We start from the raw sequence: 17,860 nt of genomic DNA, 5'->3' as shown, positions 1-17,860 counted from the left end.
CACTATAGTTAATTGGCTGATAAGAATTGTTTGTTTACAGAGTTGAGACAAAGAGTTTGTTTAACAAAGGGGGTTGATGCTGTTTAGCTTAGTCACGAACTATAATCAGAATATTATTTTGAATTATTGTATTATTCGCCATCTGTACAGGAAAACTATTTTTATTTCGTTGTTAGGATTTTTTCTGTATACAGAAAGATTTACATATTTATATAAATTAAAATACACTTACATGTAGTATTAGCATGCCTATATATAGTATTAGCATGCCTTTGCTTTGTATAAACATAACGAAAAGTATACATAAAAATTATACACCTCGGGTATTTTTATCGCCTCCCTTTGCTAGTGAAAAGAAAATCTAAAGGGTGCTTGACAACATCGGAATGATACGACAGGTGATGTATCAATTCATACCAAAAAGGGGGGGTCATTATTAGCTGTCATTTGCGTCTATTTTCTCCATGACATAAGAGGTAGTTTTTTGCTCTGATCTTTCCATGGGGCATAAGAGGACATGTGCAAGACCTAATCTTGACATCAATGACAAGACGAAAATTTATTTATTTCTGTATGAAAAATAATATTGGCATTTTTGTCGATTTTACAAACAAGGAGCAATTTTTAACAATTAGGTCCTGCATGTGTTGTTTTTCATTTTATCTTGTCATAACATCAGATGACGTGTATTTTTTGCCCTTATTTTAGCACATTTGTATTACATATGACGATGAAAATTATCGTGTAAATGACGTAATTGCCCGCATGTAACGTAGCCTCCTTTTTCTGGTACAATATACCTCTTATTATTGTCGTTGTTTTCTTGGCTATGCGTGTTTGTTGATCTTTTATATTTGTTCCTACGTTCTTTTACATACATCGTAGTTGATTAACTTGCAAATAATTTGGAAGATGGGGCTTTCACAGCATCCTTTCAAATGCAAAGAGGGCCTAAGTTCTTCAATAAGATAATAATAATGTGGTTAGCATTGATCTCAATCGTCTATAATTACCACCCAAACCGTTCTTTGTTCTAGAAATAATCGAGTAATATGTATTGAAATATACATTCTCAGAAAACAATATTGTATATAATCTTAATTTCATGAATAATAAATTCGGCCACTAATTAACTTATCTTAAACCTTATTGCTGATCCGATTTTCCTCTATAAAAGGATGAACATTCAACAATGAAAAATCATAAATCTCTTTGTTTGTTTTGTGACTTCCAAATACTTATCTATTTCCCGCTTACGAAAAGGGGTGTGTGTAAAGACCGGAATCTCCGTAGGGCTTTATTCCGGCTTATCTTTAGCCCCCCGAGAGAGATACTCAACTTCCGCCTGGTCTGAATCTGATTAAGATGATTAGCATACGAATGATGACATATCCACAGCGTTTTCGTGCTAATTAGAGGCGCATAGTATTTCCCGAGGTTCCTCCGGGTGGTTGTCTTCAATCGATTAGATACATTTGCATTTATTTAGTTGAAGACCGAGGAGGCGGTTCACGAGTGAAATAATTTGCTTCGGAAAATATTGTAAATGTGATAAAGTGATTTAGTTTACAATGAAGCCATTGACGGGTAAGGAATCAATTGTAAATAGTTTTTTTTTAAATTATTAGTTACGTAGAATATGTATTTAAAATTGACAAGATTGCATCTTTCTTCCAGGATATGAATTATATATTATTTGAATTTCAGTTTATAACCTTCATTTTTCTTGTAAGATATTTTATCGTTTTTAAGAGCTGTAAGCACTTTTTAAAAGGAATTATTTTGAGACAGATATAAAAATATGCAACCTCAATTTTTAAGACAAGTACAGATCTTTATTCTGTACAGAGGCAAAGTTTAAACGCATCTGTAACGTACGTCTTACATTTTACCTGTGAATTATTAACCTTTTTTTGTTTATCATAAACACAGTGCAACAGTGGATCAGATCTTTATTTTTTAAGTGAAGTCTTCGGGACAAGCTTTAGGAAACATGTATTCAGTTCAGTGGTATAAAGGCTAAATTTCATTTAAGAGTAGTACTGTACTTTCATTCACTTGGTAGCGTAATATCAACAATAATTAAGATCTGTATGGTTTCTTTCTATCGGATAAAATGTATTGCCATCCATTTATATGTTCAGTTCCCTCGCAATTTGCGTTACCTTAGTTATTAAGAATTTTTCATCCCAACAGTACAATAAAGTCATAACCAATCAGTTTATAGCCCCATAAAAAAAGTTATACAAATGAAGTTCAGCGGGGGATCCAGGATTTGATTTTAGGGGGTGTTAATTGAATTAAATGCCGTGCAAATTTGTTGTAGGAAAATTCATTTAAAGAAATATGATCCGTACTCTTGAATTTGCCGAGGAGATTGAAAACTTAGATACATGTACATGTAGCATTGCATGCAAATGGTATTAATCCTTAAAATAGATATAAGATTGCCGTACTTAAAGGTTTGTCCAATTTTAAAACAAAATGATTTTCCTTGAAACGCATGGAATTTTTTAGCAGTAGGATGTTGTCATTGTAGTAACAGTAATAAATAAGTGGCATGTTGTCCTATTAAGAGTTGTACAACACGTAAATGACACGAACATGAGTGAATGAGGGGGTGGGGTTAACGTCCTTGACTACCCTGTCGGGTCTCGCGCGGACGGGACACGAACATTGCTTGTTAGGTAGATTAAAAGGGACCTTATATAATATATTATTATACCTCATCCTCGTCAAAGAAAAGATATATACTATTACGTTCCCGTCATAACAATGATAATGTTTCACTCCTTGTTATATAATATTTACCTTTGTGATTACCTGATTAAACATAGTAATCATAATCATGTTTGTAGACGGGACTAAGTACAATAATCCCAATGATATGTGTATCTACGTACAATGTACTAAATAATTGTTCAAATATTTTTTTTGGTAGTAACTATTTAGTTTGGAAATAGCATTACTTATTTTTATGTAAAGTTCCCATTTCCCAATAAATGTATCACATCGGTTATACAGCAATTATAACTTATTAGGTTTTCATATTATGAAAAATTCATAATCTATGAACAATTGTGTGGATGGGCTCTGAAGAATATTGGTTCCATGACTTACTTGACCCACTAAAGGTCCCATGGGAACATAATGCAACCACACTTTCTCACTCTTTTCCTATCCGTAGCTGTTCTTTTTGCTTCTTTCCAGATTTGATAATTTCTGCGTAGTTCATTTGTAAGTCCCTTACGCCAGGTGCATTTTGTTTTATTTTTGAGGTTTTTTTTGGCGTTTATTTTTGTTTTGTTTATTTTTGCCTTCCCTTTTTTACCGAAGCCGTCATATTTTATTTACAGGCGAAGTTACTTTTCTTCATCTATTATGCCAAGAAAAGTAATTCGGCAAATTTTGATCGTTTTAACTAAATATAACTTTAAAGAATCCACAGTATCGAAGAGGTAATTTGTTTTTATTCGGGGTGCGTGTGGAGGGTATTGTGCCGTCACATCCCGGATTTGAATTGCGATTGGTGGTTAATACAGTCTTGGCTATCCTTGTGGATCTCGCACGACTGACCCTTGCGGGGATTGTGTTATTAGATGTTTGTTAGTAGTTGGAGGTATTTGAATTGAATTCCAAGCCACCTTATATTTACCCCTCGTCTACATCGTTAATTTCACCTATGGGTATACAGTGTATTATATGTATATATACGGCATGTCTAATGCACACACCGTAGGCGAAATACACGATGTCCATACTATACGATAGACAGTTGTATAATATTTTTATTAACACACACTTACTTCAACTGGAAAGTTTACGTTTTCACGTTTACAGCAGGACCTGCATCTAATATAAAATTCTTCATTATTTTCATATGCAGATTACTCATGCAGTTTCATGAAATTCTTTGACATCTGATTCCCGTGACAAAATTGTCGGTTAAAATGCTAAATAAATGTTATCAAGCAATTTACTCTCGCTTCATAGAACAACTCAGACTCAGCCATCTGTCCATAACAGCATTTGATGTTTTACAAAATGTCATTCAGATACCCTTATGATTTTCACAATATCACTAGGACGTAGGTTATAATCTTTACGGAAACCCAATTACTGCGCTTTTCAGGGTATAAATACATTAATATGTGATCTATAGAATATTGCCATGGAAACTAAAAAGGACAATAATTAAGATTATTGGTTTGTCAATTAGTGGATAGACTGTGAACATGATACACATCTGCGGGTGACAGATGGCTAAAGCAAAGGGAGATAACTGACGTCTCATTTTCACGCAGTGAAAGGAAAAGTAATGGAAGTTTTATGTAATTAGAAAAAAAGATGAATATGAATAATGTTGTCGTTGTATAAAACAAGGTAATGGAATGTAATGGTCGAAATCGAAGTCTCGAGTTTTATAGGTGTAGGGTTGAGTTTAAAAAATATGGAAAGGATGTCTTGTAAACGTGAAATAAAAAAAAAACTACTGAGTGAAATTTAAGATATAAAAGGGGGCGTCCCTTATTGCTTCTAGTTAGTAAGACTAATAAACTACACTTCTGTTATTAATAACAATGAACTATCCAGACGTAAAATGCTAATTTACGTCCAAAAAAATGTGAAATTGAACGATCTCCGAGATGCACATAACATTAAAAAACAATTTCAAGATGACATGCAGTTTCTAAATATAAATTTTTGCGGCAAAATATTGATGTTAGTCCACTTGATCTATTGCTAAAATCAAACAGTTGTGCAATATTGCGACAAACACCGATTAAAATGAGATAAAACACGGATGGAGGCCATATGATCGAGCGATGGCGCCCTCAGGCGGTTGTTTAGAAATTTACACTTCAGAAATTTATCAAATAAAATAAATGATTAATGTGCTGAAATGTCCCAAGGGTTAAAATTGCTTGTCCGACAAGATTTTCCGGTATGAAACAAAACATAACATAGAAAATATCATAATTTTAAAACATATTACCGAGTAATGTAAAAAGATAAACGTGCATCTCTCAATTTTCTTGGATTTATCAGGTGCAGTGATTAATGCTATTTTAAAATTAATCCTTGATTCATATGGATTGTGATATGGAATAGGATTGAAACCGCTAAAGCAATTATTTTTATGGAAGTATATGTATTATAGTTTTAAACATAATTTGTACAACTCAGTGTTTAAAAAAAATATTAGCTGTGTCAAAGCAATATAGTCGCGAAGGAAAACCGCCGGATTGTCTTCGATAAAACGATATAGCTTTAAGAAACGTTGGGAGCGTTGCATGTCTGTGTAAATCATTGGTCATTGTGAATATTAGCTATTTATTGAAGTGATTTGTGTCCTGTTTCCCAAGTGTATTATTAATTCTACGTTGTGATGAGCTTTGGAAATCAAACCACAGAATTAACATCAATACACATTTCAGGGATGACCACTACCATGTTGCCTAGCAACGCAACCGACATTGTTGCCAACGAAGAAATGAAAGTGGAGACGGTCATCGTGATTTTGTGGATTTCCGGAGGTCTGCTCCTGATTGCACTCCTTATTTTACTTGCTTGTATTCTGCGGACCAACAAAAAGGGAAGACGGCGTTCTAACCCTTTGAGGTTGGTATTGAATATAGTTAAACTACATTAGGACAATTTAATGTGTTTCAAAAATGTTAATATTGCAGTTGACAATGATTCAGGACTAACCAGAATATGGCATTGCCAAATGCAGGAATAATGTCATTTCGTTTCAATTTCTGATACAATGTAACTCATTAACGACAAATTCATATACCCTTTCTCGTAAACAAATTATAACACCAGATTTGTTTTACGGAAATCATAGCTTTTTGTTCCACTGAGTAGGTACATTTGTAGTAGCACTGAAAACTGCAACGAAAAAGGTTTGGACGGACGGACGGATGGACGCATGAAATATACCAAGACCACTAAGCGGGGGTATTATTTTTTCTTCCTTCACAAGATCCTGTCTAAAACATGCCACTGAAATGTATGCATGTTTGATACATGTACACACTAGTGTTTAGCTTTTCTTAAATAAAACTATAATTTCCACTTTTTATCTACAATTACATCGGAAATATTATAACCATCGGATATGCACTTATACACTTCCTTTAAAATTTTTGCAACCCGACGATCGAGAGCCTTAAGATATCCTTCGATCAATATCGGATTAAGTGAGTCGTGCGACAAGGACTCTCGCATCAATTTACTTAAATGCTCTGGACCCAAGTACAATTTTGCTAGTTTTGTAAATGTTTCAAAGCTAATTTGACAACATTGGTAAAGTGGCGCCAAAATGGACATTTCGTCATATTTCGTTTTACCAAACGCTCGGCCGTTATCGTAATGTAAATAGAACGTGTTGTTTCCGAAGACTCTGAAAGTTTCGTAGTGATGTCGGTCCATATTTCCGCCTAAAAAGTCGAAAATATGCATGTCTATCAGTTCCAATAGCCGACGATATTTATTAAAAGGGGGCTTATCTTTCACATTAAGTTCACAGTGATCGTTATTGACTTCCCATGCAGCTTTTTCGCGCTTGCTGTAGGACCGTCGCCATGGATTTTTCCACGTTATTCTTTCTGCATTTTTTTCGTTAGGAAATATTGCTTGGATTGAGCCCTCTTTCATATCAGGATTGCCACATATCGCATGATTGGTGTCACAATAATAAGAACAATCTGAATAAAAACAAAGATTGTCGACGGGGGAATAAAAGAATGATTTCCTCAACTTCCGTTCTGCCAAGTGTTTGATTTCAGAACTCAAATTAACCAGTCTTCCTGCTGTTGGGGGAACGCGATAAAACCCCATTACTCGATCAAGATGGAAAGCTGCTATTTCCGCGTGATGTCGTTCGTAATCGCTAAAATAGTAGTGGTCTGGAATTGTTTCAACATCTCTCGAAAACCGCATAGGTTTAAAAAGTCCTAAGCCGCCATTTTTAAAGCGTAAAAGTATTTTTACTTGCGTTCCGCCGCCAAATTGTTTTCTTGAAATGATAGCATCGTTCGTCAAATCGCGCAATAAGCCATCTATATCCGTCTCATGAGGATCGTACAGCGCAGTCTGGTGAATTCCTCTCCAGAACCTCTCCCAGCTTTTATTACCCAGAGGCATTTTAGGTAGAAACCTTCCCTTTGGAATTCGCTTATGGAACGATTCGATAAGATTTTTGAAAGAAGTGTTCTTAAGATTTTGAAAATCGTAAATTTTGCTGTTGTAATTAGTTAATAATTCAAAAAGTTTATCGACGTCTTCATATAAGTATTTCCCAGTCACCTTGACGTCACCTTGGTCCTCATGATCCACATCTTCGCTACGTTTTCGTTGGATCTTACTAGAATAATTGCTATTGTTTAGTTTATGCCGTTGCAAAAACCTATGACCATTACGATCGTCAAGTCCGAGGCCGAAGTTCAACTCACTGGCGGAATAAGACTGAATTCGTTGCACCTCTAGAATCACAATTATGCAAAAGACGAAGAGAAGAAAGGTAATACACAACCTCTCCTTACACTTCATGTCTCCGTAATATTAGTCTTAGAAAATTGCATTTCCAGCGCATGCTGACATTCAATTTACATGTATATTAAAATAAAAGTTATTAGGCAACATTTGGGGCGATGGTGTCATCACAGAATTGCTTGGCAAAATGCATCAGCAAATAAAATTACGACAAGGCAATGGGGGCAATTTCTTTATAAGAGATATTAGTATCCAAATGATAGTTAAGGCCAGCCCTATGAAATACTGAAGCTCAAATATATATATGCATACATGATCTACCCTTAGATATCCTCAAAACGATCCCCCATTCACAGCTGCTTAGTTGAGTTGAGAATAATTATAACCACATCTAATTAACACACCTTGAGTTATTCCATTACATATAATCAATAATAGAAATACGCTTCTATAAAACAACTACAAATATTGCCTATTTATACACGTACATGTATTACAAAATCCTACAAAATGATTATACATTTACATTAGTTAAATACATAATCAAAGTACTGAGTGTGACAGTATATAGTCACCTGTGTGTTTGGATCAACATCCTGAATTTTTACAAATGTAACTAACTCTTTCTTAGCAAAAACTTTCAAATTGATGATGATTGGTGGTTTTTACGGTCTTGACTATCCTTACGGATCTCGCACGACCGCCCTTTTCGGGAATTCTGTTAGTAATGCCAGTTAGTAGTAGAAGGTAGCGGAGCCCAGCCTTCGGGATACCTGACCGAAGAACTCAGTCAGAGTATGTCCTACTAGCGGCTGGGCTGCTGTTGACGCTCTGGCCTACTCCCAGATCCCACGTGGGTCCGAGAGCGTTTCCCCACTCTAACTATTTGGGAGTATAGGTTAACGTGTAGAGCGTTAACGTGTTGAATTATAACAGCCGTTATTTAAATACTATACTATTACTAAGCCACAAACTTCAGACGTTGCCTATGGTAGAGGTGATTCGTGGTGTAGCAAAAACCCACATATCAAATGATCCTTTTTCAGTCTACATACACTGTATGCTATACTTCTACGTAGCGACAGTCCTGTCTGTATTTAGAACTGTATTGAAAAAGAACATGCATTTATTTCCAATTAAATTCAACCAAATCACGAACGATAACTCATGCACAGTGAAAATTTCATACACAATATATATAACTTTTATCTCAACAGTGTAACAACCGAATAGAAATTAAGCGGTCTGTATATTATTTAACTGTTTCTGAATTAGGAACAAAAGTGAATTTGATAATTTTTTGACATGCATGAATCACCTCTAGTCTGATTTGTCTGCTACATAACATTTAATTCAAGTCCGTCCCATATACGATACTGTAGTTAGAAGTCCAATACTTCAGGCCATAAAGATTCTGCAAGATGATGGCAAAGTGTTTACAGTCATATGAATTTTCGTCAGTGTCACTAATGAGCAGACTCTGCGGAAGCTGAAGACCGACATGACAGTTTTATCGCGATATCGAACGAGAATATTACTGGTAGTGCATGTCTCATATCAGACATGTAAGATACCAAAATTCTAAGTTTATAAAGCTCCACTACTGTCTGCAGAGACAGACACCTTGCACTACCCTCCGCTAAACTACAATAAGACAGATGCATATGGCAAGCCAAAATGGACAAAAATTAAAAGTTTGTAACATTAGAAATGCTCACTTTTGTCCACTTTGGCTTGCCATAGACGCATGCATTACATGTAACTCTATGAACGTTTTTAAACTTTAAAGAGAGGGACTTGCTGCAAGTGTATACTTACTTACTTATTCATATTTTTGTACAGACCTGGAGTTTTCCGAGTTTTAGACAGTCAAAATGGTGGAGTCAATCCCAGCTACACAAGCTACGACGAGATTTGGACATGGATACCAGTTGTCAGGGGCAACGAAGACACTTGTCAACCACGTCAAGAAACTTCACGTAACATCACCATATCACCTGCTGCTACGTCACTTGCCTCGAATTTAGAACCTCCTCCTTACAGTGTTGCTATATCAACGCCAGCTAGGCACAATGCCCCATCACATTTCTCTTCTGTGACGTCTGTCAGCACAGCAAGTCCTGCAGTTTATGGAAATACGGTTAGTAGTATATCGACTATAACATCTGTCCCAAATATTCACCCTGGGTCTTTTGGCAATCAAAATAGACCCCAATCTTCAGTCCCGGGAAATAGGCAATCTATATTAGATGGTGGAGGTAGGGAGGTAGTTGCACGTTCACAGCGCTCAGCGCCATGTCACATGGTCACTAGTACACCAATACAAAGTCCACGTGTATCACACAGGCAACAGCCAATCAGAGAGGTTTATAGTGGAAACGGAAGAAGCACAAATCAAAACCATCCAACAACATTCCATGGACAGTGCGATGTAAGAAGTCCCTTACCAAACAGACGGTCTTATCACGAGGACGGAGGCTTTGCCGTCACACGTTCACAAGAAAGCCGCAATGGTGGCAACACGAGGACAGTCACAACCCGTCCTACTTCCTTCACTTACGATCCAGACGAGGGGGTCTACTCCTACCGAGCCGGAAATATGGGTCGTCGGATATGGTGCGATATTCCTCCTAGTCTAATGGACGAAGATGGTCCTCCGCCCTATACCCGACAGACAAATATTGCTAGTCAGGAGTACTACCAAAGACGCCCACTAACAGACAGACCAGCTCCGATTGTTAGGTACACAAGCATGTCACAAGATGTTGTTTCTGAATATGTCATGCCGTATGATGACTTTAGCATGTTCCTTGTATCGTTGTTGTGTGAGCATGCCATGAGTTGCTTCCCTTTTTCTAATATCCGATTTTGCTTTTATTGCTTCAGATATTCTAACACTTGTTGGCAATAATATTATTGACTTATTTTCTTCCAGTAATAATTGCTTTTTAAAATCAAGTCTCCCCCTAAACTGATTTCACTACTCATCTCTGTACCCGTATCACCATTTTTTTATTCTAAAATATTTCTTTTTTTACCAAACGAACATATAATTATTATTACTTTACTAGATTAAACTTTTTTTTAAATATACATATTTTACTTCTTAGCATGTGAACGGAAAACAAAAGTAAACAAAGAGGAATGATAACCCACAGTAGAAATTAATTAAAACTTTAATATGACTATTTAGTGTGCACGATGTTAATGTACTCTTTTGCATCATTGGTCTTTGTGTCTTGCATTACAATATGTCTATAGGGCATAAAACGTCAATTTCTTTCAGCATAAACACGTAAAGTACGTTGTATTTTTTTTATTTCATGATACGGTTGCCTGAACTCCGCTTACATATGCACATTTCTTATTTCTTCCGTATAAAATTTAATCTTACATATTAAATCACTTCAAAAGAGATCACGTCTTATTGTCTTATTGTGCATTGCATGCTACTCCGGGGGGGGGGGGGTGATTCAAAATTAAAAGGCGCGTGGGTACGTTCCATTTCTTTACTTGTCATTGCCAAAGTAAATTTAAAAAAATCAACAATCCACCGTGGACACTCCGAACATTTCGAGATCCACCACTGTACATGTAGGTAACATGTAACATATTTTTTTTTGTTTTTGTAAGCATCAAAGTAACTTGGACTTGGATTTCATTCTGTTTCAAAGGATAGCTTGAAAGGCATTGGTGAAATTGAATATGATACGAACATATTACTGATTTAAAGAGTTATGTCCCTTACCATAGGTCTACATCCTTAAATCATTGACGTATATGTGATATATTTATATAGGCGTATGGAACACCGTAATAAATATACCATTTCCTCTTTTGCAGGCTTGAATGCGACTACTTCTGAAAATAATATGCTATTTGGACTAGAATGATGACTTTAAAATGAAGGTAATGTGAACGTCTATGTGCCAAAACCTATCGGACTTTGGTCCTTGCTGTGCCAAAATGGTGCTTATAAAACCGGATTGTGTTCTTGTGAGCCAGTTAGTGCCTTGACAATGATATTTTCGTCCACTTGACAAATTGAAAGTCCCGTACCACGCCAGAGCTGTGTTGTACAATCTGCAGATTTTCTTGCCAGACAGTAGAATTGTGTTGTCAATATATATCAAGTACGGTGTCATTCGTCTGTTTCCGGATTTGCTCGGGAACTCGGTGGGAATAACGATCGATACCTGATACAGTTCAGTACATTGAACTTCCTTTCGGAAACTTAGGAGTTGATTTCCGTTAGAACATATAACAATTATGACACAAGCTTGGTGTGCTTTGCCCATATTAGGTGTTGTAAAAGATGGCTTTTTGAGCAACGTATCAAATCAGAGCTCGGGATTTGCAAATGATATTTAAATGTTAATTCATACTGGTCTATTTGTGCTTAGCAATAACGTTAACAAAATTTGTTTATCTGTTGATGTTTTTTTTAATGGAGAAAAAACCTTGAAATGCCGGAAATATTTGAGAGCCACTTTTAAAAGAGGGCAGCTGAAGCTTGAAAACTTTATGCATCTAGATTTTTATGAATGGAGCTAATTTTACCCATAATTCTTAAAATAACAGTACAAGTTTTGAAAAACAGTGTGTAAGCTACATGTATATACTGAGAAAATCGATAAACAACATTATAGGGAAAAAAAATAAAGAATTGATGCACATGTACATGTATTTGAAGTTATTTTAAGAATTGTAGTCATATGCGGTCTTTTTTTTTTTTCATTTTGCAGTTTAATTTTAAACTGATGTTCCAAGCTAACTCTAGTGCTTGATTTGTGTAATAATGTGAATGAGATAAATGTGTTGTGCGTGAGAAGGAGGGTTGTTACGAGTGAGGGTTGTAATATGAATGTACAATTGTGAAATGCTGAATAAGATACCTGTAGTATGTGTTGAAGAACAAGTTTCTGGAGGATGTTTGGACATTTTACTGATTAAAAGGTGCTCATGTACAGTCACGTATGAATTTATTTATGTTTTCATTTTCTCATTTGTTTCTTTCTTTTCTTAAAATCATCAATCGTCGTTTTTTTATGGTTTTAACTTCAATCATGAATGTGTAAATCAAGATACGTTTGATGTTATTGAATTTCGAATTTTCATAGAAAAGTTTTGATAAATTGATTATAAAAAAGATATAAAATGTTACTCAAAGTTTACTTTATTTCCTTATTCAACATACAGTAAACAAAAGCTTCCCTGTGTACATGTATGCCTATTTTTTGTGAAGAAATATGTTGATATGAATGTTTTAGTTTATAGTGTATTTTTTGTTTGCAAAAAAAGTACATGTAATGGTTGCTATAGTTACTGTTATCTAAATCTAGTCCTAACACGTGTTTAACCGAATCAGTATTAAGATAATATATTAGGATTATATTAGGATATTTTAGATTTTATCATACAAATAAACATACTATAGATATTCAAAAATTGTTATCGTGGTGGCAATATACAACAATTTTCAAATACCCAATGATTTTTTTTTAATTTAATTTAATTTGATTTAATTCTTGTGATTTGTTTTTATTTCATTTTAATTTCGTGTTATATACTGTATCTTATTTTTCCGACGCAAGTCACATGATCACAATTCTGTTTCCCGATTGGCCAAATACTGATAACATAGTGGCGTTCGAAAAAAACTGCATCGATATTACGTGCCATGTGTTATTTCCTGAATGAAATGTAGAAAATTAAAAGTAGACAGAACAATTTTTTTTGAGATGGTGCCTGTATAATATTACTTTTACTACAAGTGAATACGTCTTACAAATGGATCTTGTATTTGCCAACGTTGAATGCAAAGCAAAGAATTTTGGACATTGTGTTCCTGATATTCAAACTGAGTAAATAACAATTTTTGGTGCATTTTTTTGTATTTCATGTCTTTCCCAATAATTAAATTCAATTAAAAGATGTGGGTATTGTTTGTAAGGACAACATATATATTACAAAACAATGAGTTTGCGCTTATTAATGGGGAGGGAAATGGTGTTATAAACAACTTTTCCTGAGCACAATTTAACATACATGACTTAATTAATGGAGTAATATGATATTTCAATTAATTTTATTTTAATTTTCAAGTCTAACCGTGGACAAGCGAATGTGGTAAATTTCACATGAGATGCACTGTATCTGTCCATTTTGATTATAAATATAATTGTTTTATTAACTTATTTTAATTTTCAGATATGTATAGTATTTATATGCCTCGATCAGTATTACTGTCAATAAAGTAGATTTAATTTTCTATGAGTTTTATTTGTTGAAATGGAAAAATAAACTTAGGTAAGCACGCGGTTCGCACGCCGCCTGTGTTCGATTATTTATGGTTCAATAATTGTAACAGAGTAATCAAGGGAACCAAGGTTCTAGCGGTAATCAAAATAATGTAATCCAGGGACAGAAACCAGACATTGAAAACAGACATACACAACAAAGAACATGAAGTTACTAAAATCATACATACAACGTAACAAAAGCAAATGAGCAGGAGACAGAAGAAGAATTAGAAAAGAGAGGCAACTACCATCCATTAGAAACAGTGTACCTATAATATCAGATTTGTTCAAAGTATTCATCGTTCATCATTTTAACACACAGGTACTTACATAATGAATAATAATATACTACTCCCTCTTTTTTTTCTCTACGACCCCCTAAAACAAATCAGTGATTAACACCTAATTTCTACCTCAATATGCACTTTCTCGTCGAGATATGTCGAGTAACAGTCCTATTATACTATCAAAAATTTTCTCGAGTGATATGTGCTATAATTTTGTAGGAGATGAGGAGAAAAAAAGGGGGTGAGGTATAGTATCTATTCTAGATCTGCAATTACCTGAGGTTTAATATACAGTATGTAGATGGGCTGACGGCTATATACCAAAGTGCGTTCCCTGGGGACAAAATTATGAAATAATTAAACTCGACCTGAACCCTGAAACTGATGTGTAAATCTCAAAAAGAGCAAAATTAGAAACTGATACTCTAATGATCAAGAGAATACTAATTATACTTGAATCTCAAATGTTAGATTTAAGATATAAGCAGAAATTTACAAGTTATTGACTCAAAAATAAAATGTATTGAATACAATCAAATCACATATTAACTGAAACTTCAACGTAGGACAAAACAATAACTGGGCAACAGGAACAGATCTGGAGAAGGGCAGGGGCTGATTAGATATTAACAGAGAGCGGGTGTCTATGCCATCATTATCCCATGCTTGTCTAAATTTTGCATTTTTTATTCCAAAAAGGGCCGAGAGATTCCATAAATGCAAAGAGGACATGATTAGAACAAGAACCTAATATCCCCCTTATCTGGGGGACAGACTAGACAGAAAACTTACGAAAGCACGGTATCAACTAACAGGTACCTCACGGAAACTAATCATAAGGTAATTGAACGAAAGATCTGAATTTCACTAACACTTGGGTTATGGATAATGTGCATCGGTAGGGTAAGGATTCTCTACTGTTCTACAATCACCCGTCGAGGTGATCATATATTTGGGAAGTACAATTACATTGTAACATTATCATAATATTCCGATGAGGTGGACTCATCCCAACTATCGTTTAATGCAAGCCATCTAATTGATTATTCAACGTCTCTGACTACGCGCATTAGTAGAGTTGAGTCGCTCATGCCTGTACATAGTAAGAGTCCCCAACTATCGTTTAATGCAAGCCATCTAATTTATTATTCAACGTCTCTGACTACGCGCATTAGTAGAATTGAGCCGCTCATGCGAGTAAATAGTGAGAAGTACAAGGACACTATTTACTGGGAACTGCTGCAAAATTTTATCTCAAAGATATTTTCTTAAAATTTCCTTAAATAGTAAATATGTTACATTTTGTAAATCATATTGTTCTAACTTTACTGAAAGAATACGATGAAACTTAATATACATGTACTAGTAGTATTAATTAAAGCCAGTATATATGTTTACAGGTATTAACCGTATATTTAAGAGATGTTTAGTCTTTTATAACCGGAACCGTTCTTCCAAAGAAAAAAAAACTTCAATATCAGAAAAATCAAATCCGCCATTGTCTTTTAACTATTACATTACTGATTTTCTTCCCAGCCTTTACACATTTAAAAATCTCATACAGAACTTTTAGAACACGTCTGTCGAGTGCCTTGAGATGCGCTTCGGTCAATATCATATTCAGTGAATCTTTCTTGAGAGAGGCACGCATGAGAACGCTCAAGCTTTCGGGGCCAATATAAAGCTTCACTAACTTCATGAAAGTTTCATAACTGACGAGGCAACATTGATATAATGGCGCCAAGATTGACATTTCGTCGTGTTTGGTCTTTCCAAAACCTCGGCCATTATCAAAATGTAGGTAGAACGAGTCATTTCCGAATGCTTTAAAAGTGTCATAATGGTGTCTGTCCATGTTGCCTTGCAGAAAGTCAAAGATATGCATGTCTATAAGCTGTAATAAACGTCTTTTTGAATTGTATGGGAACTTGTTCCTTACCTTCCGTTCGCAAAAATCATCACTATATTCCCAGGATGCCTTTCTTCGAATGCTATACGACCTACGCCATGGATTTCTCCACTTGACCCTTTCCGCAATATTTCGATATGGAAGGAAAACTTGAACTGAGCCTTCTTTCATGTATGGCGCACCGCATACAGCGTGTGAAGTACCGCAATAATAAGAACAATTAGAATAAAAACAAAGGTTTTTGACAGGAGAATAGAAAAACGACTTTTTCACAGAGCTATCTCCTACGTTACGTATTTCAGAACTCAAATTGACCAACCTTCCGATGGTTGGTGGAACACAGTAGAAACCAAGCAATCTGTCGAGATGAAATGCTGCTATTTCAGAATGGTGACGTTCATAGTCACTGAAGTAGAAATGATTTGGATTCGTCTCCACTTCCCTTGGGAATCGCATAGGTTTAAATGCTGCACTACCACCGTTTTTGAAATGGAGAACTAGTTTTATTTGTGTACCCCTTGGCATCCTCTTAACTCGTATGATAGGTTCGAGGGTAAGGTCGCGGAGCAATTTGTCCACTTCAAGTTCAGAAGGGTCATATAACCCAGTTTGGTGAATACCTCTCCAAAACTTTTCCCAGTGCGCACTGTTTCCCTTTTTAGGCATGCCTGGCAGATGCTTTCCCTGCGGAATAGATTCATGAAATCGGTAAACAAGATCTTTGAACGGAGTTTTCTTTAGTTGAAAGAAGTTAAACGCCGTACTGTCATACTTGAAGAGATTTCGAAGTAATTGATTGACGTTGTTGTTCAATAATTTTCTAGTGCGCCTCTCACCGAACGATACGGTATCGTGGATAGAATTCGACTTCCGAGTAATCTCCTTTTTTGATGGATTTAGTGATTCCGGAGCAAGATGTCTTTTGTGGTACGATTTGAAATTTACAATGTCGTGAAACTTGTTTATCTCTAAATCAATTCGTTCATAGTTTGAGTCTTTGTAATGTGGCCCGTTAAACCATGTTTTAAACAAAAAGAAAACAGCACAAGAAAACACAATACTGCATAGAAGTAATCGCCGCTTATTCCTCATTGTGCAAAGTAGATATTTCTTAAGATCTAGAAGTAACTTTAAAAATAATTGAATAATATTACGGAAATTGAAAGGGGTCCTCTTGGGGACAGGTAGAGACAAAACTACACAAAAATACGATATGGTTGAAAGAAAGCTTTTTTAACACGTGAATGCAATCATCGTTCAACTTTGATGAAGAGTTTTGTGTGTGTGTCGAGTTAACAAGAAATTTAATTGACTCAACTATACATCTTCCCCTTACCAATGCGTGTATACATGTATATAATTTTTATATTGACTACAGCTGTGATGCGATATACTGAGTATACATTTATGTACATAAATTTGTAGAGAAGTGATTTCTCGGCAAAGAATAAAATCAATTAACAATACAGAATGTAATTCAATAACTATCATTTTTTTAATTACTGCTATCTTAAGTATTTAATTTAATAGAGAAGGTGCCTATTCGTGAAGGCAACAAATGCACCATCGTAAAACCCCTATAAAATAGTAAAAAATTAAAGAGATCACCAAGAGGTCTTCAATAAGTGTAAACACACCATCAAGTAAGCTCTGAAAGGCCCCGACAACTAGTAATACAATCCACGGTAACAAAATAACCCTCCATCAAAATAAACTAAAAAGTCAAACACGCTAAAGACCAACATCGTATAACACTACTGACATTCCTTTCTAACCAAGTACCGTGCTGCAAGCTCCGCAGACAACTTAGAAATAGAGGACAAACATCAGAAATCGACAAAATTAGATTAAGGCAACCAAAA

At 35.2% G+C, this 17,860-nt stretch overlaps 1 protein-coding gene and 2 pseudogenes across 1 annotated transcript; 1 reads left to right on the top strand and 2 right to left on the bottom strand.

Annotated features, from left to right (window-relative positions):
* The first annotated feature begins 1,449 nt into the window (after positions 1 to 1,449).
* LOC148596850 (uncharacterized) lies at positions 1,450 to 13,765 on the top strand. Its single transcript, XM_088563896.1, has 4 exons — positions 1,450 to 1,587; positions 5,439 to 5,622; positions 9,343 to 10,242; positions 11,344 to 13,765. Exons 1-4 carry the CDS (start codon positions 1,572 to 1,574, stop codon positions 11,363 to 11,365), a joined length of 1,122 nt encoding a protein of 373 aa, XP_088420022.1. The 5' UTR covers positions 1,450 to 1,571; the 3' UTR covers positions 11,366 to 13,765.
* LOC148596851 (extracellular serine/threonine protein kinase FAM20C pseudogene) lies at positions 6,070 to 7,557 on the bottom strand (annotated as a pseudogene).
* Positions 13,766 to 15,401: 1,636 nt separating the features above from the next.
* On the bottom strand, positions 15,402 to 17,116 carry LOC148596849 (extracellular serine/threonine protein kinase FAM20C pseudogene; annotated as a pseudogene).
* Positions 17,117 to 17,860: the final 744 nt, after the last annotated feature.

This window comes from Perna viridis, chromosome 15 (assembly GCF_037379345.1).
Source record: "Perna viridis isolate PV_CMFRI_1.1 ecotype Kerala chromosome 15, ASM3737934v1, whole genome shotgun sequence".
Classification (NCBI taxonomy): domain Eukaryota; kingdom Metazoa; phylum Mollusca; class Bivalvia; order Mytilida; family Mytilidae; genus Perna; species Perna viridis.
The sequence above is the reverse complement of the archived record's forward strand: the minus strand, read 5'-3'. Positions and strand labels throughout refer to the sequence as shown.

Bases quoted from the DNA above. Each gene is read 5' to 3' on its own strand.
- LOC148596850 (XM_088563896.1), top strand. The intron at 5,623-9,342 runs GTTGGTATTGAA...ATTTTTGTACAG, and splicing joins CGGCGTTCTAACCCTTTGAG to ACCTGGAGTTTTCCGAGTTT. The intron at 10,243-11,343 runs GTACACAAGCAT...CCTCTTTTGCAG, and splicing joins AGACCAGCTCCGATTGTTAG to GCTTGAATGCGACTACTTCT.